Source organism: Punica granatum, chromosome 3 (assembly GCF_007655135.1).
Source record: "Punica granatum isolate Tunisia-2019 chromosome 3, ASM765513v2, whole genome shotgun sequence".
Taxonomy (NCBI): domain Eukaryota; kingdom Viridiplantae; phylum Streptophyta; class Magnoliopsida; order Myrtales; family Lythraceae; genus Punica; species Punica granatum.
In genome coordinates, this window is record NC_045129.1 from 38,831,099 (window position 1) to 38,854,312 (window position 23,214).

The following is a 23,214-nucleotide window of genomic DNA, read 5'->3' on the forward strand; positions in this document are numbered from 1 at the left end:
TAATATAAGCACGGGCGACTTCCATTTCGATTGTCGACATCTGCCGGTTCATCGCAATGGAGCGACAGGATCGGTACTCATCTGGCTCTCACTTCGGGCTCCTTCAGATAACGATCGAAATTCTAAGAATCGAACCTTTCAAAGACAAACCATCGACCCGTGGAATATCCTTCGGGCATAAGGTGGCCTAAGCAAGAAAAACTATGCGATAAGACAAACGGCAAATATCTTCCCTAAACAAACAATATCTTACAGATTCAACAAAAAGTAATTATGATTATTAGAATTTTTTTTTTAAAAAAGGATTAAATTCACCAGTCACCACCACGTATATACATACACACACACACATATAAATGTATGACCATTCGGGATTTTTTTTTTTTTTTGGAGGGGGGGTGTGTGTTTGGTTTGGGTTTGGGTTTGGATTTGGAATTGGAATTGGAATTGAAAGAACAGAGGACCACCGAATCTAAGGAAGCTTACGTGTCAGTGGAAAGATTCCTCTTCAGCATTCTCTGTCCGTGCACCTGTCGGTTTTTTTTTTTTTTTATCTTTTTTTCCTGTTCAAATTTCCCCAACGAGATTTAGCAAAAATAGGAAATTTACCCATTAATATCTGAAAATTATATATGCTTTATATATATGTGCGTGTATGCATATATTCAGATATATATTCGCCGCATTTAATCTGCAATAAATTCCCTTTCCCGGAAAATTTTGCTCGAACTGTAACGCAATTAATAGTTAATGAATCAATTTTTGCCCTTACCCCCCAACCCCTACCTCCACCTGGTTAGGAGATTGAACAAAAACCCTAACGGGTTCTTCCTTCTTGCAAGAACCAATCGCCGCCGCCGGATTGATCTCAGCCGTTAAATTCTGCCCTCCCCTTCGCCCCCCCCCCCTCCTCTCCCCTGTCTCTTTAACCCACAGCTCTCACCCGGGTCTCTCTTTCTTTTCTCCGTTTTCGGTCGTCACTTTCCCGGAAAGGCGTAGTTCTTGCCCGGAATTGAGCTCGAACGCTGATGATGACGATAGCTCTAGCTGGGTAGTTTATTTATTGGGTTCGAGTTCGAGTTCAAATACGTCGGTTTTACGACCCGTGGAAGTTCCGCGCATGATCAGCTCCGACAAGGTTTGCGTTTTATGTTTTCCCGGGTGTAAAAGTTTCAATCTTTATTTATACTGTTTTGTGGGGATTGGTGATGTGATGATCAGTTTTAGCTGAGGGTTGATTCGGTGTTCTTGTTTTTTGTCAGTGGAGATGCGCGTGATTGATTAGCTGGAGAGACCAATGTTGGGTAGCAGCGAAGGATCGTTTGGAGACGAGCTGGAGAAGGAGATAGGGATGCTGCTCCAGGAGCGGAGGAGGCAGGATGCTGATGATCGGGAGCGCGAGCTGAACATTTATCGAAGTGGCTCCGCCCCGCCCACTGTTGAGGGCTCATTAAGTGCAGTCGGAGGGCTGTTTGGAGGAGTCGGCGGTGCAGCGTTCTCGGAGCTCGCGGCGAATGGGTTTGCATCCGAGGAGGAGCTTAGGTCTGATCCAGCTTATCTCTCTTATTACTACTCTAACGTGAACCTGAACCCAAGGCTGCCTCCACCTTTGCTCTCGAAGGAGGATTGGAGGTTCACCCAGAGGCTTAAGGGAGGTGGCTCGGGGTTGGGTGGGATAGGAGATAGGAGGAAGGTGAATAGTAGTAGACCTGATAATGGTGCTGGGAGGTCCTTGTTTTCTACACCCCCTGGGTTCAATTCAAAGAAGCCCGTGAACGAGTCTGAGTTGGACAAGGGTCATGGCTCGACCGACTGGGGCAATGATGGATTAATTGGTTTGTCGGGATTAGGGCTAGGAAATAAGCAAAAAAGCCTCGCTGAAATCTTTCAGGTGATTACCCATTTTGTATGGTTTGACTTGCATATTGAAAATCGTGTTCCATTTATGGATAATATTTTTTTCCCAAATATGTTGAAGTCATAAAATTTATGGATGGTTTTGTTTCTTTCTATGTGCTGGATTTGTATATCGTGTTTCTCATGTCTGTTGTTAACCAGTGACTTATGATGCTTAGGGGCTAAGATCCTCAATTCTTTGGAGATTGATTGTACCTTGGTAGTAGCAGAATTTCTAGGTCCAGTCAGTTCCAGATTACCTTTAGTGTATGTCTACTTATTTTGATGATGTTGAGCTTCTTTGTGCAGGGTGATTTAACTTGTCCAGCACCAGTCACTGGGCATCCTTCTCGTCCATCGAGCCGAAACTGCTTCGATGAAAACACTGATATGATCAACTCCGCTGAGGCTGAGCTGGCAAATCTACGGCGAGGATTGCCTTCGTCAGATGCTTTGAGGTCCACTGGAAATGTTCATGGTTCCTCTGCGTCCCAAAGCATGGGCTCAAGTTCTTCATTCTCTTATGCAGCAGTCCTGGGTTCACCGTTGTCCCGAAGCAATACACCTGATCCTGTAATTGCTCGGGCTCCAAGTCCCTGTCTTACTCCTATTGGAGGAGAGAGAGTCGCTGCTGCTGAGAAGAGATCAATGACTTGCTCTCACCCTCTTAATAACCTCTCTTCCACCCTCAACGAGTCTGGAAATTTAGTCGCAGCTTTATCAGGACTGAACCTGTCAACTAATGGTGCACTAGATGGAGAAAAGATTCTAAAACCACACATTGAAATGAACCCCGATAATAATCATCGGGAATCCTTCTTTGGCGTGCAGGGCGCTCAGAGTCATGCTAAACAGCATACTTATTTAAAGAAAGCTACCTCTGGGCATCTAAATATTGGAGGCGGATCAGAAGCAAACAAAACCTTGATAGCTGATCACCGTGTTGAAAAATCTTCTGCTGCTGCTGCTGCTTCTAGAAGCTCTTACTTGAAAGGATCGCCTGCCTCTGCTTCTAATGGTGGAGGCAACTTAGCTGCCCAATATCAGCTCATGGGCACCCCAAATTCATCATATGATAATTACGGCCCGGGCGGTTTCTCCTTAGAATCTGCATTGTCAGGACAACTAGGAACAGGAAATCTTCCTCCCCTGTACGAGAATGTTGCTGCAGCCTCCGCTATTGGAGGCAGTCTAGCTTCTGGATCAAATATGGCCGCTGCATCAGAATCGAGCAATCTGAGTCGAGTGGCAAACCAAATTTCTGTTGGTGGAGCTCTTCAGCCACCGTTCGTGGACCCCATGTACCTTCATTATCTGAGGACCACCGAGTATGCTGCACAATTAGCAGCTCTCAATGATGCCTCGAGAGACGGAAACTATTTAGGGAACTCTCACTTAAATCTTCTGGACATGCAAAAGGCTTATCTGGCGCCACTGGTATCACCTCAGAAGTCCATGTATAATGTCCCCTTGAGTGGTAAAATGGCAGGTTCGAATCATCATGGTTTTTACGGTAATCAAGCTTTTGGTGGTGGAGTTTCGTATCCTGGAAGCCCATTGGCAAACCCTCTAATTCCGGGTTCTCCTGTCGGTTCTGGAAGTCCAATGAGGCACAGTGATTTTATGCATGTGAGGAACTTAGCTGGTTGGCAGTTCGACGCAGGCTATAACATGAATGAGAGCTTTGCATCCTCTCTTCTTGAAGAATTCAAGAGCAACAAAACTAAATGTTTTGAGCTCTCTGAGATTGCAGGCCATGTGGTTGAGTTCAGGTATAGGTTCTGAAGGAATCTGCTTTCTTTCAATTGCACAAGCTGTTATTTATTGTGCCGACCAGTTCAATGGAATGCCCTTAGCATTCCTTGGACTTGATCCACAAAGTGGTTCTTCATGAAGTTGATGTCATATCCCTTAATAATCCCTTGTTTGCAGTGCTGATCAGTATGGGAGCCGATTTATCCAACAGAAACTCGAAACAGCGACTGTGGAAGAGAAAAACATGGTTTATCAGGAGATCGTGCCGCATGCTCTTAATTTAATGACAGATGTGTTTGGTAATTATGTCATTCAAAAGGTAAATAGTGTAATTCGTTCTTGTTCCATCTACCTCTTAGACATGCTTGAGAACTATATCATAAGTCATATATTGACAAAATGGTAAATTGTAAACAGTTTTTCGAGCATGGGCTTGCGTCTCAGAGGAGAGAGCTCGCTGGCAAGTTATTTGGACATGTATTATCTCTTAGCCTTCAGATGTACGGATGTCGAGTAATCCAGAAGGTAGAGAATCCTCAACCTGAATTAAGTCTTTTCCATGGTCAGTTAAATAGATGCCTGATAACATAATCTTTATACTGTTCTTCAGGCCATAGAAGTTGTTGATTTAGACCAGAAAATAAAGATGGTTCAAGAGCTCGATGGGCACATAATGCGCTGTGTTCGTGATCAGAATGGCAACCACGTTATCCAGAAGTGCATCGAATGTGTTCCTGAAGAGGCTATCGACTTTATTGTCTCGACGTTCTTTGATCAGGTTGTGACCCTCTCAACCCATCCATATGGGTGCCGTGTGATACAGGTGGGAACATACTTGCTGATGGTTAAATTATGTTTTCTTTTTGGGAATGAACCATTGTGGAGATTATAGAATTCGCGGTTTTCTTGTTGCAGAGAGTGTTGGAGCACTGCAAAGATCAGAAAACGCAGCGTGAAGTCATGGATGAGATCCTAGGATCTGTTAGCATGCTCGCGCAAGATCAGTATGGAAACTATGTGGTCCAGGTCACTTATCTCTTCCTGCTTGAAAACATCTAGTTCTGCTGATTGCTCTGATTGGTTTATTTATGATTTCACTCATCGTCGATCATAGAAGAGCCCCTAATTTTTCGAAGACCTGGAGCAATCTTTTGGTATATACAGTGCTGTGCGCCCTTATGTGATTCTGATATTTTTTGTTGTCTTTGGTTGGCTCAGCCTCATATAAGAAGTTTCCAAGCCTTCCTTTCCTGAGATTCTGAGATCTGACTTGAGTGAAACCGTTTTTTATCCTGAATATTTTGCCGTTGTTTTAAGCTACTAGACTTCCCACTTCTCTTGGTAGTACTTGAGTGTCCATGCACATAATTGTTAAGAGCAGCATGTACTCAAGCATGGGAAACCTCATCAATTTTTCTCCCCCTCTTTTATTTAAACAGCATGTACTCGAGCACGGGAAACCTCACGAGCGATCTGCTATAATCAAGGAGTTGACTGGAAACATAGTCGAGATGAGTCAGCAGAAATTTGCATCAAATGTCGTGGAGAAGTGCTTGGCATTTGGTAGTGCTGCCGAACGCCAGCTTATGGTGGATGAGATGCTTGGGACAACTGATGAGAATGAGCCTCTTCAGGTTTGCAAAATATGCATGCCCTTTATCTTAAACAAATTAGCTTTGCAATAGATTTGCTAATCCTGAAATTCCTGATACTGATTTCTCTTGATTTCTCTGTGCATATAGGCAATGATGAAAGATCAGTTTGGAAATTACGTTGTACAGAAAGTCCTTGAGACATGCGATGATCGTCAGAGAGAGTTGATTCTTTCTCGAATCAAAGTTCACCTGACTGCTCTGAAGAAGTACACTTATGGAAAGCATATCGTAGCCCGTGTAGAGAAGCTTGTTGCTGCTGGAGGTGATGATCTGTTGACAAAACAAATGCACTTATATCTCGTGTAAAAATAACCGACTCTTCTAATTGATTTTTTATGTTTTTCCTTGTGTGCAGAAAGGAGAATGGCTGCTCAATCTCTGAACACTGTGTTAGGGAGTTCATAGGAAAGAAAGTGAAGTTTGTACAGCTAACTGACGTTAAGCGTGAGCTTCCTCTTCCTCTTTTCTCTTCGTCGCTGAGCTGTGGCTCTTACCTTATCTCTTCTAGAACAAGTACGAGGCAGTTGATAATAAAGTCGACGCTCTTGGTATAAGAACTGTAAATTATTGTAGTTTCAGTCGATATACGTAGAGAAAATTGAGCATAGACGAGGTGCTGGTGTTGAATGTGTGAATGTTTGGAGAGTGTAAAGAAAGTTACTATAAGGGGAGGGGCGAGGCTGTACAAATGTTTGCCATGTGGAGAGCTGTTAATATCTTAGGCACGGCAGGAATTTTCCTTACAAAGTATTGGAATGGCATTTTTCTTTCATGACTTTCCTTTCGTTGTTTTTGCGAAGTTTGATATTTCCATTGTCTTGCTGATATATGAGCTGCTAGTTGTGCCGTTTCTGGTCTTTGCCTAAGCAGTTGTCAAAAGATTCAGTTGTTTGTTTTGGTCACAGAGGAAGCCTATGGCTCTAGTAAAGAAGAAAATATCTTGATAGCTAATAAAATGATTTTGGTATCGAGCAAAAAATAAAAATAAAAGGACTTGAATAGTTTTACAACGGGTATCGAATTTGAAACCTATTATATTTTACTGCACCTTCTTTTGATAGATAGTATGTATATCTTGATAATATAGAAGTTGGAAACTACTGTTGACGAGTGATTCTGTTAAGGTTTGCTCAAGGGCGTCATTTGGTAGTGTGAAATTGATGACTTGCCGCCATTTCTGTCAATTTTCGAACTTCTGCAGAACCTCTCAGGTTCCAACCATGCTAGACGGTAGTTCGTTGTAAACGCCATAACCTATGTGACGGTGCACTTGCATTGATTGGTCTCGAGGTGATAGTACCATTGGTGTGGTGCCAGTGAGACTGTGTCTGGCTTTTTATCCATATACACGAACTTTGTATCCATATACTCGAACTTACCAGGACTAGTTTAATAATTTACGTGTCAATGCTTAAGAATTTAGCCCGACTAAATGCTCAATTGTGCTTGGAATTGCTGTAAAGTGTACATCCATGTCAAGCCTACGATGGATGAAATCTCAACCTTTAAGTCTAATGAGCGAGCAAATCTGCAGATACATTTAGGACAAGATCAGATCCACGTCGGAGATAACTTGTGCTGTGGGTGTCCGTGTAACTTGGGCCACTGTCGCACCATCGCGAGCAAATCCTGGTCGAACATTATTCCTGGTCGAGATGGATTATGGATTGGTGAATGAGAAATTGTTTCTCATTAATGAAGTGAATGTATTGAATGGTGGTTTGTGGAATTTGAAAGGACACCATTAGTCCTTGAAATTGAAAAGACACAATCAATTGTTATGAATTGAACAACAATATCAATTGCAAGGAGTTGAAATGACATCATCATCAAATCCTATAACCATCATCAATAGCATGTATTCATTGATCGATTGTCTATAAATTGTAAATTCCTCTCATTTTTTGAAGAGAAAATGTTTGCATAGTTAAGTGAGAGTGTTCAACTTCCTTTTCTGGTTCGCTAGCATGCGGATAGCCCGTGCTGCTAGTTGCACTCGATGCTGTTTTATCTTGGGAAATAGATGCCCACGTGACATAAGGAGGACGAATTTGTTTCAAGGGGTTTGTGTGAAACACATGACTCGGCTTTCTCGTGTCTTCCGATCTTTCGGTTTCGTCTTTGTATCGGTTTGAATTTTCAAATTCTTATACTAGTGAAATTCATTTAATTTTATAACATTCTATTTATCCAACGTGCTATTCGAATTGTCTTCAATTTTGTTACTTATTACGGCAAATTATTTTACACAATTTCATGTCAGGAAACTCAATGGCAGCTTGTCTCTATGTCGTCGGCCGGTGCAACGGCGTGTGAGAAATCAATTCAACCTGGCTAGCTAGTCTCCTTCTGGCATTAAAAATTATCGAATATTGCTTGCCCTTCAAGGAGCCCGAAACAGGCCCACAGCAGATCAGCTCAACCGCCCATCCCTGCTCGTCATGCTCTGTTTTGAAGGTTGCCTTGAACTAAGGCAGGCATAGACGTAACATGATAATATACAAAAATGTTAAATCATCCTAAGTGGTGTTCCTAAAATCCTCTTAATTCAAAATTTCGCTCACATCTATCGATAATCTTTGGATATTTTATAAATTGCAAATCATGCTATTGTGAGTGGGAATTTTTTGAGTTGTGAAAATTTTAGATTGATTATTAGGTGGATATAGGAAGATTTTGAATCAGGAGGATTTTGTTAATTATGAATAAACAGAATCAGCTTAGATGCATTAATAAAGGTCAAATTCTTGTGAGGAAAGGGTATTAGTATAGTGGCACAAAGCCCCAACTTGGAACTAAGAGGTCCTGCGTCCGATCTTCATTAGTGGGACTTGTGTCCATTTATTTCGCTTTATTTTTTTTTTATCTTTGTATTAGGTTTACGGACCTCTCTTATGACCGAAAGAAAGTTTAATTTCTTGTGGTTAATTGAAATCGCTTTCTAACATAGCTTTTCAGTTTTATTTTATATTTTTTGGATAAAAATAGGTATATCTGGTGAAGCCGCATAGATATGTTCATATAAATCAGCTTGGATGCATTTATAAGGTAAAATTATCGGCATGAATTTTCTTGCCTCTTTAGAAATCTTTCAGCATGCGTTACATGTTTAAAGGGGGGCATATGAAGCATAATTAATCAACTTGCTGAGTGTCTCACCAGTAGCACAACGAAAATTCACAAAAATGGCCTCCAAGGATGGATTTTTCCGGCTTTCTTCAATTCTCTTCGTCGTGTTCCTGTTGATCAAACAATCTAATATGCCTTTATGAATACAAGAAGGCAAGCCGTGGACCATCCCTTTTGTGTTCATGATACGATGATGAAAACAAGATTTGATTATTCCATGTCCTTCAGAAAAGATATGCTGCAACTAATTTCATGTTTATTGTCTGCTGGGTTAGCAAGTTGAGTTGGGCTTTGTTAGTGTGCTCCCACGACGACGACCGCCTTCCCTGCAATTGTTTTTTGCTGGGCCTCTATAGGCTGCGGTCGGGCGTATGGAAATTTCTAAAATGTATGGAGGAACGAACCTAATAATAATAACAATGTTACATTACACGTGAAAAGGATATATGCTGAAGGAACAACGATAAAAATTGAGGGGAGACATTTTGTGATAATATTGTGTATAATTTGATATAAAAATAACTTCTAATAAGATTAATCATTAGAAGCTAGAACGAGATAACAATTAAAACAATAATACTGCAAAACTTGCTCAGTGTAGGCTCGGCTACGAGAGAACGAAAATATCCATCAACACTGCTTGCCAACACAGCAGAGCATGAACTACCCGCCCCAATTCGTCATGCTCTGTTCTGAGGATTGCATTGGATTAAGGCAGCCATAGACGTAAGTAACTTAATAAAAATACGTGTTGGTTTCGCTAATTATTAATCAACAAGATCAGTTTGGCGATGCATTTATATAGGTCAAATACGTGTTGTTAAATGCATTTATGCATTTATGAAGGTCAACAAAGGTTGTCTTTCTGATTCTGATAAATATTTATATATATATATATATATATGGTAAATTCTTATCCTATCGACGTGTTCATATCTAAATCAGTTTAGATGCATTTATGAGGTCAAATCATTATATGTATATATATTTGATGGCGGTAATGATATCACTCATCAGCTAGCAGAACCGAAAATCACAAACAAACAAACAAACAAAAATGGCTGCCAAGGATGCACTTTTCAAGCATTTCTGCATTTTGTCTGTCGTGTTCCTCTTGATCAACCACGGAATATGCCTTCCCAAGGATGAAGACAGGAAGGTGAGCGCCGCTGGAACAACCCCTCGTGTTCACGATACAATGATGAGCACAACATTTGATTATCCCGAGACCTTTAGAAACGATGCACGGCAACTGAGTTCGTGTTCGTTGTCTGCTTTTTGTGTAATTTAATCTCGGCAGGTCTACATAGTTTACCTCGGTTCTCTTAATCCAACTGAAACATATTCCCCGACTTCTCAGCATCTCAGTTTGCTGCAACAAGTTGTCAAGGACCAGAGGTAAAGATCATTAATTAGCTCCCAGGAAACCATATATTTTCCTTGGCCACATTTCTCTTTTCCTAGCTATTAATATTCTCGGTTTTCATCCGCTTGAATGGTCATCTTTCTTTGTCTCACAGGTCCGCTTCCGCTTCACTCATCAGAAGCTACCAAAGGAGTATTAATGGTTTTGCTGCTAAGCTCACTGAAAAAGAGGCACAGAAGCTAGCCAGTAAGTATGCATTCTTATCTGCAAAGTATCTGAGATGTTATATGAGCAGGTGATTGCATCGTTTGCCGTGAATGTGATACATATGTTTCTGTGGATTGTGTTAATCAATTTCAGGCAAGGATGAAGTATTCTCAGTGTTTCCTAGCCAAACTTTCTACGTGCAGACCACAAAATCATGGGATTTCATCGGATTGTCCAAGACAGCAAAACGGATGCCCTCCACAGAGGGCAACATTATCATCGCAGTCTTGGACTCCGGTGCTTATCCCGAGTCCGAATCATTCAGTGACAAAGGCTTTGGCCCCCCTCCTCGCAAGTGGAAGGGCTCCTGCAAGGGTGGATCCAACTTCACTTGCAACAAGTAATCGTACAATTAATCATACGAATACATATAAATATATATCTCAACAAGATCCGACCAATCTGGTCGAAAGGCCAACCGAATTTATTTCCTCTTGATTGGTTTTTATTAAGCCTGACCCTGCACCTGCGCATTCTTGCGTGAGTCTTGCAATTTAGTTTCCTGATTTCTGATTTTTCCACCCACAGCAAGCTCATCGGAGCACGAAATTATGTATCTGACGAGGATTCTGCACTCGACGGTAATGGACATGGGACACACACGGCCTCGACTGCTGCCGGCAATGCGGTGGAAGGGGCCAGCTTCTTCGGAATAGCTAATGGAACAGCTCGAGGAGGGGTACAGTCCTCCAGGATCGCCATTTACAAGGTATGCGATTCACGGGGTCATTGCGACGGCGATGGAATTTTGGCAGCCTTCGACGACGCGATCGCAGATGGAGTGGACATCATCACTGTTTCACTGGGCAATGTGGTGCCTTCTCCTTTTAACGAAGATCCTTTCGCGATAGGAGCTTTCCATGCGACCTCAAAGGGTATCCTGGTGACTCAAGCTGCGGGAAATTTGGGGCCCTCTGCGGAAACAGTGACCAGTGTCGCCCCTTGGATCCTCACTGTAGCGGCTAGCACCGTAGATCGGCTGTTCATCACCAAGCTTGTCCTGGGGAACGGGACGGTTATAACTGTATGTTTTCACTCTACAAACGTCTCACAACTTAGTTTTTCGTGAAAGGAAATGCAACATTGGAACAGCCCTCAGCAACTACGCATCTGGTTCGGATATGTTGACAGTGATAATGGATTCGTCTTACTCTTCTTATAGCTCGAAATTCTGGTTTCCCACTTTCTGTTTAAACAGGGAATAGCGGTAAATTCGTTTCCATCAGCTCTGAATTATTTTCCTCTCGTGTTCGGGAAGCAGGTTTCAAGCTCTTGTGGCGAGGCCTCTGCTAGGTAGGTCTTGCTACCCTATAAATAAATTGTTCTCCTTTTCCATCGACTTGTGCCCGCAACAATAAGATGAAGAGAAGAAATAACGTGTTGTTCTTATTGGAAAATCAACCCTTGGGACAAAGTCCATTCGGAACTCACATGTATATTATTTCATTTGCAGAGCCTGCTATGAGGGCTGTCTAGAAATGCAGAAAGTGGCTGGGAAAATCGTGATCTGCGAGGGGGGGCTTGATGCACCTTCCGAGGCTGCAGCGTTTGGTGCTCGCGGGATCATCCTGAAGGGTGCGGATCGTGACGATGCTTCTGCTTATCCACTTCCCGCTGTGGCCCTGGACGACTCCAGCTTTGAAAAACTCCTATCCTACCACAATTCCACAAAGTGCCTGAATTCATGAATATTTTCTCGCATCGTTTAATCGTTTTTCCTTTTGTCATATATTGACAAGAGTTATTTCTCGATGGTTTACTGCAGAGATCCTCAAGGGCGAATATTGAAGGGTGAAACCACTCGAGATGCTGCTGCTCCTGCAGTCCCTCGCTTTTCTTCACGGGGACCAAATGCGATCACTCCCGATATAATGAAGGTACACCAAAAACTCCCAAGTGGTTTTAACTTTCATATAATTCGGAGCAACTTTTCTGGTTTTTAATATAAGTTTTATGCCCCGAAAATGTTTTTGCATGCAGCCCGATGTAAGTGCCCCTGGCGCTAATATATTGGCTGCATTTCCTCCAAATTTGCCGCCAACACCCTTTGCTGGGGATGATAGGAGAGTGAAGTTCTTAGTAAAGTCTGGAACCTCCATGTCTTGTCCACATGTTGCTGGTGCAGCGGCATATGTTAAAACATTTCATCCCGACTGGTCTCCTTCTGCTGTTAAATCAGCTCTAATGACAACTGGTACTCTCTCCCTCACGCTTGTTAATTTGTAGTTGATCAACACAGTTCTGAAATACAAATATCTGATACCCTCTTTTTTTGCTTGTGTAGCTTCGAAGCTCCGGGATACTACTACCCGTGTAGACCTTTCAGGACGCGAATTTTCATATGGTTCGGGACAAATCAATCCCTTAAAGGCCGTGGATCCTGGTCTAGTTTATGAAACCACAAAGGCAGACTATGTAAACCTACTGTGTAGCTTGGGCTACGATATAAGAAGCATAGATAGCAACGGTACTTGCCCCAAGGGAGCCAAGAACATCACGGAGGCAGAGCTCAACTACCCTTCTTTGACTTTCAAAGCGCCGGTCTCAGAGCCCTTCGAGTTGGCCATCAACAGGACTGTCACCAATGTAGGGCCTCCGAACTCAACCTACAAGGCCAAAGTTGACGTCTCCCCAAACATTAACATCACTGTGGTCCCAGAGGTCATTTCCTTTGAGTCAGTCTCCGAGAAGAAGTCTTTCACCATTGGGATTTCAGCGAGTGGTTTGCAATCTGGCGCACTGTTGTCTAATGAGGTTGTTTGGTCCGATGGCGTGCACCATGCGAGAAGTCCGGTCATCGTGTATACTGAACAAGATAGTCCAGAATAATTGTCCGGTCATCGGGTATATTGGTTATGGACTTCTTCTAATCAAGAGACACAACCATACAATTAAATAGTGTACGTGTTTTCCCACTTTGCACGGGCAGGGATCTGAGATCCAAATCGAATAAGCCAGCACCCCAACTGTTTGGTCGATTCTTGCACGTACTTAGGAGCGGCAAGAGCATAAATTTCAGACTGGCCGGATTTGCACTCGAACAACTTTAACTGGTTTCAGTAGACAGTTGTCCTTCCATCCATAAATCGACCCCCTGATACGCAGCTTTGTTTCCAGATATATATTATCTTAAAGAGCATTATTCGAAATGCCAGTTTTCGTTTCTTTTTGCCCACAAGAATTTGCATAAGGTTCTGCCCCCGAAGTAATCCCAGAATAACCCTTTAGGAATCGCAGTATCTGCAGTATCAAAAGCTCCCGAAAAATCCTAGCTAGATAGTACTGTCAATTGCTGCTTTTAGTGAACCTGCAGCGAATTATGGGGGGATATGATTTTACCAAACATAGATCAAGTTCAAGAATCTATAGAATGGAACCGGGTAGAGTCGGAGTAGATTCGACATGTTGTAAAATCCGAAAAATTTTATACTATAAAAATCGATAAATACACATGAATTTTCTCATAGGAAAAATTACAATCTCAATTATTAGCATGAATTTTAATATAAATCGGCTTGGCTGCATTTATAAGGTAAAATTATTATCATGAATTTTCTTGCCTCTTTAGAAATCTTTCAGCATGTGTTACATGTTTAAAGGCGGATATGTGAAGCATAAATCATCAACTTGCTGAGTGTCTCACCAGTAGCACAACGAAAATTCACAAAAATGGCCACCAAGGATGGATTTTTCCGGCTTTCTTGCATTCTCTTTGTCTTGTTCCTGTTGATCGAACAATGTAATATGCCTTTCCCAGGATGAACACAAGAAGGCAAGCCGTGGACCATCCCTTTTGTGTTCATGATACGATGATGAGCTGTCACGACCCGAAATTTCAGCTGGATTTTCCCTATATTTCCTCGATATCCATTACCACATAACTATTCACCTAAAATTGGCTTTCCATAAAATTTCCAAAAATATAAAACCAACTAGGTAAGCTCTAATATGTATATACATCTCAAAAGAGAGTGATTTTCTTTTTCACACCCATATCAGTAATACAACTAAACAAAATTTCAGGTCGTAACATTTTCAAATCCATTATATACCAAAAAGGATATCTATCAAATAACTAAGGTCCCTACCTAGTTCTCCGAGCTTATCCCCGATGTCAAAAAGTGTTTCTTCCGCACAACTAGAAGCTTATCTGGAAAAATATATGGAGGGTGTGAGCTGCATCTCAGTGAATACTATATTCTAGAGTAAAATGACATTTTTAAATAAATATTTAATTGCAGATAACTAAATAATCAAATAACTAATATCATCACATCCAATCCAACTATCAGTTCACTTGGCATACATACACAGTATATATATATATATAAAAATTGTAATAATAATAATTATATCCAATATAATAACTAAATTTAAGTTCTACTAACCAATTCACACAACCGTCCCAACCGTTTCTCTAATACCCAATATCACATAAACATTAAACATTCATTCATTAGCATTCCATAGCAACTCACAACACAATCAATTGACAGATCCAACTCTAGCAACAACACGATTTTCATAGATTAACTTCAGACATTCTCAACAATCATCACACCTCCAACAATCTCAACAATCAACACATCTCCAACAATCATATCAGCCACACAATATACAATACAAACCAATCAATATAGCCATAGGGTTGCATTTCCTCACAACAGAGTTGTGACGGTACCGTGACCCCGCACTCATATCCATAAATTCATCATTTCATTTTTCATAAGTGGGGGCTGCCCATTATCCTTCGGCAGTAGGAGTCTAGGCGTCCATTTTATATCCCGCCGGATCAGCGGTCTAGGCATCCCTTTTTGTATCCCGCCAGATCAGCGGCCTAGGCGTCCCTTTTTATATCCCGCCGAATCAGCGGTCTAGGTGTCCCTATTTATATTCTGCCGGATCAGCAGTCCCATGGCTATAAACAATTAAACAATATCAGTATACTCGAACACAATCACAACAGATTACAATGGTGTCATATTATCATCACATATCTCATACATGATCAGCATGCACAATCACATCACATATCTCAAGTCAAAATGCAACATAAGAGGGCAATATCTCTCAAATCCTTTTACATAACATGGCAAGACCGATTTCTTAATCTCTAATTATCACAATATTCTTCGTAAATGATACTTTGTATAATTTGTATTCATATAATATATATATATATCATTTTACGAAGGAATAGAGTACTCAAATAATATATATATATATATATATCATTTCATAATGGAATAAAATACTCATCGAGCACCCAAATTATTTAATTAATCCGATCTTTCAGGACACAAAGTTTTTTTCTCTTTAGCTCCTACAAGTCACAAGCATAGCAAGGAACAGTTATAAAATATACTCATTGTCTCCATATATTTCTTTTGACTATTAATATCGCATTTAACCTCGAAAGGGAGTAATTCATTCAGACTTAACTGCCCCTAAGGCCTGGGGACCTCACTAGCTTCAACTGTCATGGATATGCAATAAATAAGCTATTCCAGCTAAAAATAATCCTGGAGCAATAGCTAACTTTTTCTTAATAATAACTAACCTTATTCCATTATTTATTGTGTTGAAATTTTAATAAATTTACCCAAACTAAAATATCTCGCCAATATTTCGAGATCCAACAAAAATCAATCTTTCAAAGATGTTTACCTGTCTCCTGGTTAGTCAAAAGGCTGGAAATGAAATTTCGTAGAATTCATCCTCAAGCAAAGTAAAACAAGTCGAAGGAGGAACTCTCATAAAATCAATACAATACAATAATTCTTCCTTGATGTTTCTCCTATCAACATTACCTAATGTACAAAAAATACCTCGAAGAAAAGGTGCCAACATAATTTCTAACTTCTCCTTTTGTAATTTGTTATATTGTAATTTGTTATATTAGTTCTCATGCATTCAGAGTTTCGGGCCCTCATAAAGTGCTTGAGGTCAGCATTTGTTAAGATAAATTTAAAATCTTCAATATAGTGTCCGGGATGCAATGAAATAAAATGTTTAAGGATGTTATGTGATGAAGCAATAGCGTCATGCTGGGTGTCTTTTGATTTTTTATTTGTTATCAAAAGTCTATGCTCATTTTTGAGAACACAACCTTGTTGTAGGTTCAACATGTGGAGGATCGAGTCAAAGATATGCTCATACAGATCAAAGATGGACAGGTCTAAATTTTATTGTTCTCGTTAGTTTGATTAGTTTCAAACTCTTAGAAAATACTTATATATATATATATATATATATGGTCTTGTCCAGTATCATGAGTACCAGCTAGTTCTCTCATTTGACCCTCTTCAGAAAAGTGTATGATGACTTTTAAAAAGAAGAAATACTGTTAGGTAGTCCAAAAACATTAAGACTCATCAAAACACATAACTTCCTTTTTTCAGATATCAAAACCGTGTAGTGTGTGTATATAGATATATATAAATTCCAGCCATATCATCGAATTAAACTCGCGGCTTAATTACTCAATCCAACTATCCAATCAACAATCACATCTTAGACATAACTGCGGGGGCGAAAATACAGGTAAATTTTCATGTAAACATCAAGATAAATTTTGTTTTGAAACTCTTTTCTCAGCTGAATGAAATTGGACCCAAAAGTTTTCCTCATCACTCCTCGTAGAATTAGTTTGAAAAAGAAACAGCAATCTGTGATTGTTTAATATTGAGGGAGTTCAAAGAAGGCGCAAGGAGAAGAATTGAGATGAGAAGTCATCAGAGACCTAAATACAAAGAAATCATGGAACCAAGTTCTTTCACATTGTTGCAGTTTTTCCTCACCTGGTCGTTCCTTTACATTAGAACAGAGCAAACCAGCAAGAACAAGCAAGAGAAACATCAAGTCAGCAATGGTCAAAAACTAGGGACTCAATTAGAAGCTCATAAGATAGAAAAGGAGAAGCACAGATGAACCGGACAAAGCTCGAGAAGATCATCAACGGCTCTCTCACGCTCTCTCTCTCTCCCCTGCTCTTCTCTGTTTCTTCTTCGATTTTTTTCCTTTTCTCAACTCAGCAGAACAATGAAAGAAGACCAAGAAATAGAATGGTTGGAAGTATACAAAAGAAAAGAAAAGAAAAAAAATGGCGGCGGGGGTACTTGGGAGCAAGGGGGCCACGTGGGGCCCTGTGACCCCCTAATGTTTTTTTTCTTTAAACTTCCAGCAGCATGTATATAATATAAGTACGTGTATAAGTATATCAGTGTATGTCCACGTGTGCTGTTTGGTCAAAAAATATCATGCCATATCATGTCTCACAATCACCTCCACTAATACAAATTTCGTCCTCGAAATTTGTTTATGTGATACCAAAAAAGTTAGAGGATAAAGGATTATAGCATCCTCAACTGCTTAGTATTAATTTCTCTATTGTGTAGTGCAAATATAAATTTTAACAAATAGACATAAACCCATACTTATTCACAAACAAATCCAAAGCATAAACAATTCAATTAACAAGCGTAGAGTTCAAAGAAATCATAGCAAAATCTCCACAATTATCCAAAAATTACTCGGGAGCTTCCACTTAAATCTACAGGATCTCCTAACCTAGGCTCTGATACCAAAATTGTCACGATCCGAAATTCCAGTTGGATTTTCCCCATATTTTCTCGATATCCATTACCACATAACTATTCACCTAAAATTGGCTTTCCATAAAATTTCCAAAAATATAAAAATAACTTCTAATAAGATTAATCATTAGAAGCGAAAATGAGATAACAATTAAAACAATAATACTGCAAAGGCCGTAACAAAGATCCTGGCCGAGTGTTTGAGATCAGTTCATTGGCATAAACTTGCTCAGTGTAGGCTCGGCTACGAGAGAGCGAACATATCCATCAACACTACTTGCCAACACAGCAGAGCATGAGCTACCCGTCCCAATTCGTCATGCTCTGTTCTGAGGATCGCATAGGATTAAGGCAGCCATAGACATACGTAACGTAATAAATAGACGTGTTGGTTTTGCTAATTATTAATGAACAAAATCAGTTTGGCGATGCATTCATAAAGGTCAAATTATTGTTGTTAATGGGAATCCCCTTTCTGACATAGCTTCTTCCGTTGTCTTTCTGATCCTGATAAATATATATACATATATGGTAAAGCTTATCTTATCGGCATGTTCATATGTAAATCAATTTGGATGCATTTATAAGGTCAAAAATTATTGTTGTTAATGGGATTCCACTTTCTGACTTAGCTTCTTCCATTGTCTTTCCGATTCTGATAAATATATAGATATATATGGTAAAGGCTTATCGTATCGGCATGTTCATATGTAAATTAGTTTGGATGCATTTATCAGGTCAAATCATTTTCTATATAATATATTTGATGGCGGTAATGATATCACTCACTCATGAATGTCTCATCAGCTAGCAGAACCGAAAATCACAAAAAAGATGGCCGCCAAGGATGCACTTTCCAAGCATTTCTGCATTCTGTCTGTCATGTTCCTCTTGATCAACCGCGTAATGTGCCTTCCCAAGGATGAAGACAGGAAGGTGAGCGCCGCTGAAACAACCCCTCGTGTTCATGATACAATGATGAGCACAACATTTGATTATTCCGAGACCTTTACAAACGATGCACGGCAACTAAGTTCGTGTTCATTGTCTGCTTTCTGTGTAATTTAATCTCGGCAGGTCTACATAGTTTACCTCGGTTCTCTTAATCCAACTGAAACATATTCCCCGACTTCTCAGCATCTCAGTTTGCTGCAACATGTTGTCAAGGACCAGAGGTAAAGATCATTAATTAGCTCCCAGGAAACCATATATTTTCCTTGGCCACATTTCTCTTTTCCTAGCTATTAATATTCTCGGTTTTCATCAGCTTGAATGGTCATCTTTCTTTGTCTCACAGGTCCGCTTCCGCTTCACTCATCAGAAGCTACAAAAGGAGTTTTAATGGTTTTGCTGCTAAGCTCACTGAAAAAGAGGCACAGAAGCTAGCCAGTAAGTATTCATTCTTATCTGCAAAGTATATGAGATGTTACATGAGCATGTGGTTGCATCGTTTGCCGTGAATGTGATACATATGTTTCTGTGGATTGTGTTAATCAATTTCAGGCAAGGATGAAGTATTCTCAGTGTTTCCTAGCCAAACTTTCTACGTGCAGACCACAAAATCATGGGATTTCATCGAATTGTCCAAGACAGCAAAACGGATGCCCTCCAAAGAGGGCAACATTATCATCGCAGTCTTGGACTCCAGTGCTTATCCCGAGTCCGAATCATTCAGTGACAAAGGCTTTGGCCCCCCTCCTCGCAAGTGGAAGGGCTCCTGCAAGGGTGGATCCAACTTCACTTGCAACAAGTAATCGTACAATTAATCATACGAATACATATAAATATATATCTCAACAAGATCCGACCAATCTGATCGATAGGTCAACCGAATTTATTTCCTCTTGATTGGTTTTTATTAAGCCTGACCCTGCACCTGCGCATTCTTGCGTGAGTCTTGCAATTTAGTTTTCTGATTTCTGATTTTTCCACTCACAGCAAGCTCATCGGAGCACGAAATTATGTATCTGATGAGGATTCTGCACTCGACGGTAATGGACATGGGACACACACGGCCTCGACTGCTGCCGGCAATGCGGTGGAAGGGGTCAGCTTCTTCGGAATAGCTAATGGAACAGCTCGAGGAGGGGTACAGTCCTCCAGGATCGCCATTTACAAGGTATGCGATTCACGGGGTCATTGCGACGGCAATGGAATTTTGGCAGCCTTCGACGACGCGATCGCAGATGGAGTGGACATCATCACTGTTTCACTGGGCAATGTGGTGCCTTCTCCTTTTAACGAAGATCCTGTCGCGATAGGAGCTTTCCATGCGATCTCAAAGGGTATCCTGGTGACTCAAGCTGCGGGAAATTTGGGGCCCTCTGCGGAAACAGTGACCAGAGTCGCCCCGTGGATCCTCACTGTGGCGGCTAGCACCGTAGATAGGCTGTTCATCACCAAGCTTGTCCACTCCACCAAGGATGGATTTTTCCGGCTTTCTTGCATTCTCTTCGCCGTGTTCCTGTTGATCAAACAATGTTAATATGCCTGTCCCAGGATGGACAGAGGTAATTTCCTTCGAGTCAGTCTCCGAGAAGAAGTCTTTCACCATTGAGATTTTATCATATGTGTAAATATTATTTAATAACCATAATTTTTTTAAAATAAAAATTAATATTTCATCACATCAATATTAACATGAAAATAAGTATATATTAATATTATACATAATATAAATATATTAATATTCGGTTACATGGACAACCTTTTGTATATATAGGAAGAAAAATTATATATAAATTATATGTTTTTATTGATATCCATTTTTGAAAAATCGATTAGATAATATTTTATAGATATAGATATATATGAATTATATTTTCTTTTCAAAAAATAAATCAAATTTGTTCACAGAGAAAGGAAAATAAATATGATTATATTTTATGTAAATTCTATATGATAGTAATACACATGAATTATCATACACATATACATAGGCCTATCCGACTATCAAACAATACGTCTACAACTAGAAGTGAGCTATTGAAATGTATGCAAGTGAATTGATTAAATTTATATTTTGATTTTTCTCTAATTTTTATCATAATTTTTTTATTTGTTTTCTAATTTTTGCTTTTTTTTTCTCATATTCTTTCTCAAGATTGGTGATATGAGTTTCATCTCTCGAAAGACTACCTCTATACACAAGCTCTCAAAAAGTAAATTCGTTTACCATTAAACGTGAAGGTTGTTTGTTTATTTTTATTATTTTTGTTTCACTTTTGATTATTAAAGGAATTTTTCTTTTTTCTTTTTAATTATAATTTCTTTTTAGATTGGTGTATTATCTCGTGCAATGCACGGGCTCTACGGTTATTATATATTAAAATAAAACACGAGCTGAATTCTTACGCTGTCATATCATCAATAATAAAAAACGGAGCTCCCTCGCTTTACCACATCATCAATTATGTATTAAGGAAATATTTTATCAATGGAATACATTTTAATACAATGGTATATATAATGTAATTATATATTGACAACTATTTATATGCAGTCGAAAAATACATATATCTGGCTGCCCATGTGTGGCAAGCAAATTAAAAAAACAATGAAAGTGTTCTATAAAATTAACACACAATCTTGCATTATAGAAAATACATATATCATATTTGGTATGGTACGATGAAATATGTTTGTAATCTTTATATTGGTAACAGTATATATTTGTTGCCGTTTACATTATATGAACATATATAATTGAAGATATATGTCGGCTGCTTACATACAAATTTACATTATATATTAGCAACTATATATATAGATGGTATTTACATTGAAACTGAAACCATTGTATCTCAATTTGTAAAGACATGTGGGTATCTTTGCGAACTTATATATATATATATATTGTATAATGCGTTGCATGCTTATCCAGTATCAACACCGATTTTAATTACATTGGTCATTTCAAAATGGCTTCATCAGATTCTGAGTTTATTATTTTTATTCAATTAATATATTTGACTCACATATTTTAATTCAATTTCTTTTTTTACATATTTACATTTTTTTAGTTTATCTATGGCATAACAGATTTTAAGATGTTATAATGATCTATCATATGTTAGAAGATTAGGATCTAGAATAGATACATGTATAGATTGTTTTATTTATTTCGCCATCTTCTCTTATAATTTCTTATATCTCAATTTTTCCAATAAATTTTTAATTCTTATATATATTTATAACATATTTTTTTACTATAATAATTAAAATTTTTATTTGTATGGTCCCCAGCAACGCACATATATTTAACTAGTTTATATATAAATAAATGGCCTTAATGAGAAAATATATCATACGTTTTGGCCTCAATTTGGTACTTATCCCTAAAATATAAAGCTGGAATTACCTTATACGAAATTTTCTTACATTAAATTACAACAAATGTTTTGGCCTCAATTTGGTACTTATCCCTAAAATATAAAGCTGGAATTACCTTATACGAAATTTTCTTACATTAAATTACAAAAAATGTTTTGGCCTCATTTGGTACTTATCCCTAAAATAGCAATCTGGCATTAACTTGTACTAAATTTCCTTATATTAAATTTCAAAAAAGGTTTATAAATTTCTATTTCCAATTTGGCCAACTTAACAAATCTGGTGCATTTTGATAAGCAAAAAATTGGTCCGCGTGCAATGAACATTGAGCTCTAATTAAATAGATGCAGCTTATATTTCCATAATGTGTGCATTGTAATCTATTCAATTGATTAGTCTTCTGGTCAGGAAAGAAATTCAATGGTCTTCACCGCAGTACATATCATCACTTTCAGTGTCCCGTCAGTAGGAGCACGAAAATCCGAGATGGCCAAGGATAGAATCTTTCGTGTTTCCTGCATTCTCGCCGTCATGTTTCTGTCGATCAATAGCATAGTATACAGCTCCCAGGATGTCGATCAATGTGGCATTGAACCCTACTTTGCACCCTGCATCCCTGGTAGAACCGGGTGTCCTCATGGTGAGTTCTTTGGGTCTATTTAATTTTAAATAGCAAGTTGGGTGATCATGACAAGTTGTATTTGCTGTCCTCCTTGTGATTTCGATTTATTTCAGTCCAATTCAATTCAGTTGTAACAAGTTAAAATTTTGATAGGGAAGTATTGCTGGCCTGAGTTGTATGGGACAAGTGGGGAGAAGGCATTAGCTGTAATAAAGCGAGAGAATCCAATGGTGATGGCCTCCATTGTCAAGGTGGGAACCGCTGTCATTATGGACTACTGCTGCGATCGTGTCTGGGTCTTGGTCAATAACTCTGGTGTCGTTATTAGGGTCCCTACTATTGGCTAGCTAAAGCTAAAGATCATGCATGTTACCAAATGAATCAATAAATAAGTTGCACCTTAATTAGAGGCTTGGTTGAATGTGATGAGTGTTCTTTGAGGAAAAATCATATATTACAATCCTGCTGAAATGAATCCTAATTAAACTGGCCTCCGTTAATCTATGAGAATCCAATGACAAAAGTAGGCGTCCTCATCTCCTTGAATGACTTTCACATCGTTATCAACACGTACATATATATGCATACAGGTTTTTA

At 39.2% G+C, this 23,214-nt stretch overlaps 4 protein-coding genes and 1 pseudogene across 7 annotated transcripts; 4 read left to right on the forward strand and 1 right to left on the reverse strand.

Moving 5' to 3' along the window:
* Positions 1-746: 746 nt before the first annotated feature.
* On the forward strand, positions 747-6,086 carry LOC116199675 (pumilio homolog 2-like). Its single transcript, XM_031530135.1, has 10 exons — positions 747-1,138; positions 1,263-1,891; positions 2,206-3,668; positions 3,829-3,970; positions 4,069-4,176; positions 4,262-4,474; positions 4,567-4,677; positions 5,091-5,285; positions 5,394-5,568; positions 5,662-6,086. The coding sequence occupies exons 2-10, from the start codon at positions 1,298-1,300 to the stop codon at positions 5,709-5,711; spliced, it is 3,051 nt and encodes a 1,016-aa protein (XP_031385995.1). The 5' UTR covers positions 747-1,138; positions 1,263-1,297; the 3' UTR covers positions 5,712-6,086.
* A 3,347-nt stretch (positions 6,087-9,433) lies between these two features.
* LOC116199681 (subtilisin-like protease SBT4.5) lies at positions 9,434-13,243 on the forward strand. 2 transcript variants are annotated; one of them, XM_031530143.1, is made up of 10 exons: positions 9,434-9,594; positions 9,736-9,833; positions 9,956-10,047; positions 10,162-10,408; positions 10,597-11,092; positions 11,267-11,361; positions 11,522-11,740; positions 11,834-11,945; positions 12,049-12,262; positions 12,353-13,243. In XM_031530143.1, exons 1-10 carry the CDS (start codon positions 9,493-9,495, stop codon positions 12,895-12,897), a joined length of 2,220 nt encoding a protein of 739 aa, XP_031386003.1. In that variant the 5' UTR covers positions 9,434-9,492; the 3' UTR covers positions 12,898-13,243. The 2 variants fall into 2 exon arrangements, with proteins under 2 accessions (XP_031386003.1, XP_031386004.1); XM_031530144.1 differs by having other exon boundaries at positions 11,330-11,361.
* A 3,554-nt stretch (positions 13,244-16,797) lies between these two features.
* LOC116202129 lies at positions 16,798-16,875 on the reverse strand (annotated as a pseudogene).
* Positions 16,876-18,428: 1,553 nt separating this feature from the next.
* On the forward strand, positions 18,429-20,290 carry LOC116199688 (subtilisin-like protease SBT4.11). The gene is made up of 5 exons (XM_031530152.1): positions 18,429-18,599; positions 18,741-18,838; positions 18,961-19,052; positions 19,167-19,413; positions 19,602-20,290. The coding sequence occupies exons 1-5, from the start codon at positions 18,459-18,461 to the stop codon at positions 20,146-20,148; spliced, it is 1,125 nt and encodes a 374-aa protein (XP_031386012.1). The 5' UTR covers positions 18,429-18,458; the 3' UTR covers positions 20,149-20,290.
* On the forward strand, positions 19,980-23,052 carry LOC116199692. Of its 3 annotated transcripts, none has more exons than XM_031530156.1 (3): positions 19,980-20,173; positions 22,392-22,635; positions 22,771-23,052. In XM_031530156.1, the coding sequence occupies exons 1-3, from the start codon at positions 20,150-20,152 to the stop codon at positions 22,962-22,964; spliced, it is 462 nt and encodes a 153-aa protein (XP_031386016.1). In that variant the 5' UTR covers positions 19,980-20,149; the 3' UTR covers positions 22,965-23,052. The 3 variants fall into 3 exon arrangements, with proteins under 3 accessions (XP_031386016.1, XP_031386017.1, XP_031386018.1); XM_031530157.1 differs by having other exon boundaries at positions 20,043-20,173; positions 22,404-22,635; XM_031530158.1 differs by having other exon boundaries at positions 20,045-20,173; positions 22,451-22,635.
* The last annotated feature ends 162 nt before the right edge of the window (positions 23,053-23,214 follow it).

Coding starts and splice junctions, on each gene's coding strand:
- LOC116199675 (XM_031530135.1), top strand. CDS start 1,298: ATGTTGGGTAGCAGCGAAGGATCGTTTGGAGACGAGCTGGAGAAGGAG. Junction 1,892..2,205: donor GCCTCGCTGAAATCTTTCAG/GTGATTACCCAT, acceptor TTCTTTGTGCAG/GGTGATTTAACTTGTCCAGC. Junction 3,669..3,828: donor GGCCATGTGGTTGAGTTCAG/GTATAGGTTCTG, acceptor CCTTGTTTGCAG/TGCTGATCAGTATGGGAGCC.
- LOC116199681 (XM_031530143.1), top strand. CDS start 9,493: ATGGCTGCCAAGGATGCACTTTTCAAGCATTTCTGCATTTTGTCTGTC. Junction 9,595..9,735: donor CCAAGGATGAAGACAGGAAG/GTGAGCGCCGCT, acceptor TAATCTCGGCAG/GTCTACATAGTTTACCTCGG. Junction 11,362..11,521: donor TGTGGCGAGGCCTCTGCTAG/GTAGGTCTTGCT, acceptor TTTCATTTGCAG/AGCCTGCTATGAGGGCTGTC.
- LOC116199688 (XM_031530152.1), top strand. CDS start 18,459: ATGTCTCATCAGCTAGCAGAACCGAAAATCACAAAAAAGATGGCCGCC. Junction 18,839..18,960: donor CATGTTGTCAAGGACCAGAG/GTAAAGATCATT, acceptor TTTGTCTCACAG/GTCCGCTTCCGCTTCACTCA. Junction 19,053..19,166: donor AGAGGCACAGAAGCTAGCCA/GTAAGTATTCAT, acceptor AATCAATTTCAG/GCAAGGATGAAGTATTCTCA.
- LOC116199692 (XM_031530156.1), top strand. CDS start 20,150: ATGCCTGTCCCAGGATGGACAGAG. Junction 20,174..22,391: donor CTGTCCCAGGATGGACAGAG/GTAATTTCCTTC, acceptor TCAATTGATTAG/TCTTCTGGTCAGGAAAGAAA. Junction 22,636..22,770: donor TAGAACCGGGTGTCCTCATG/GTGAGTTCTTTG, acceptor AAATTTTGATAG/GGAAGTATTGCTGGCCTGAG.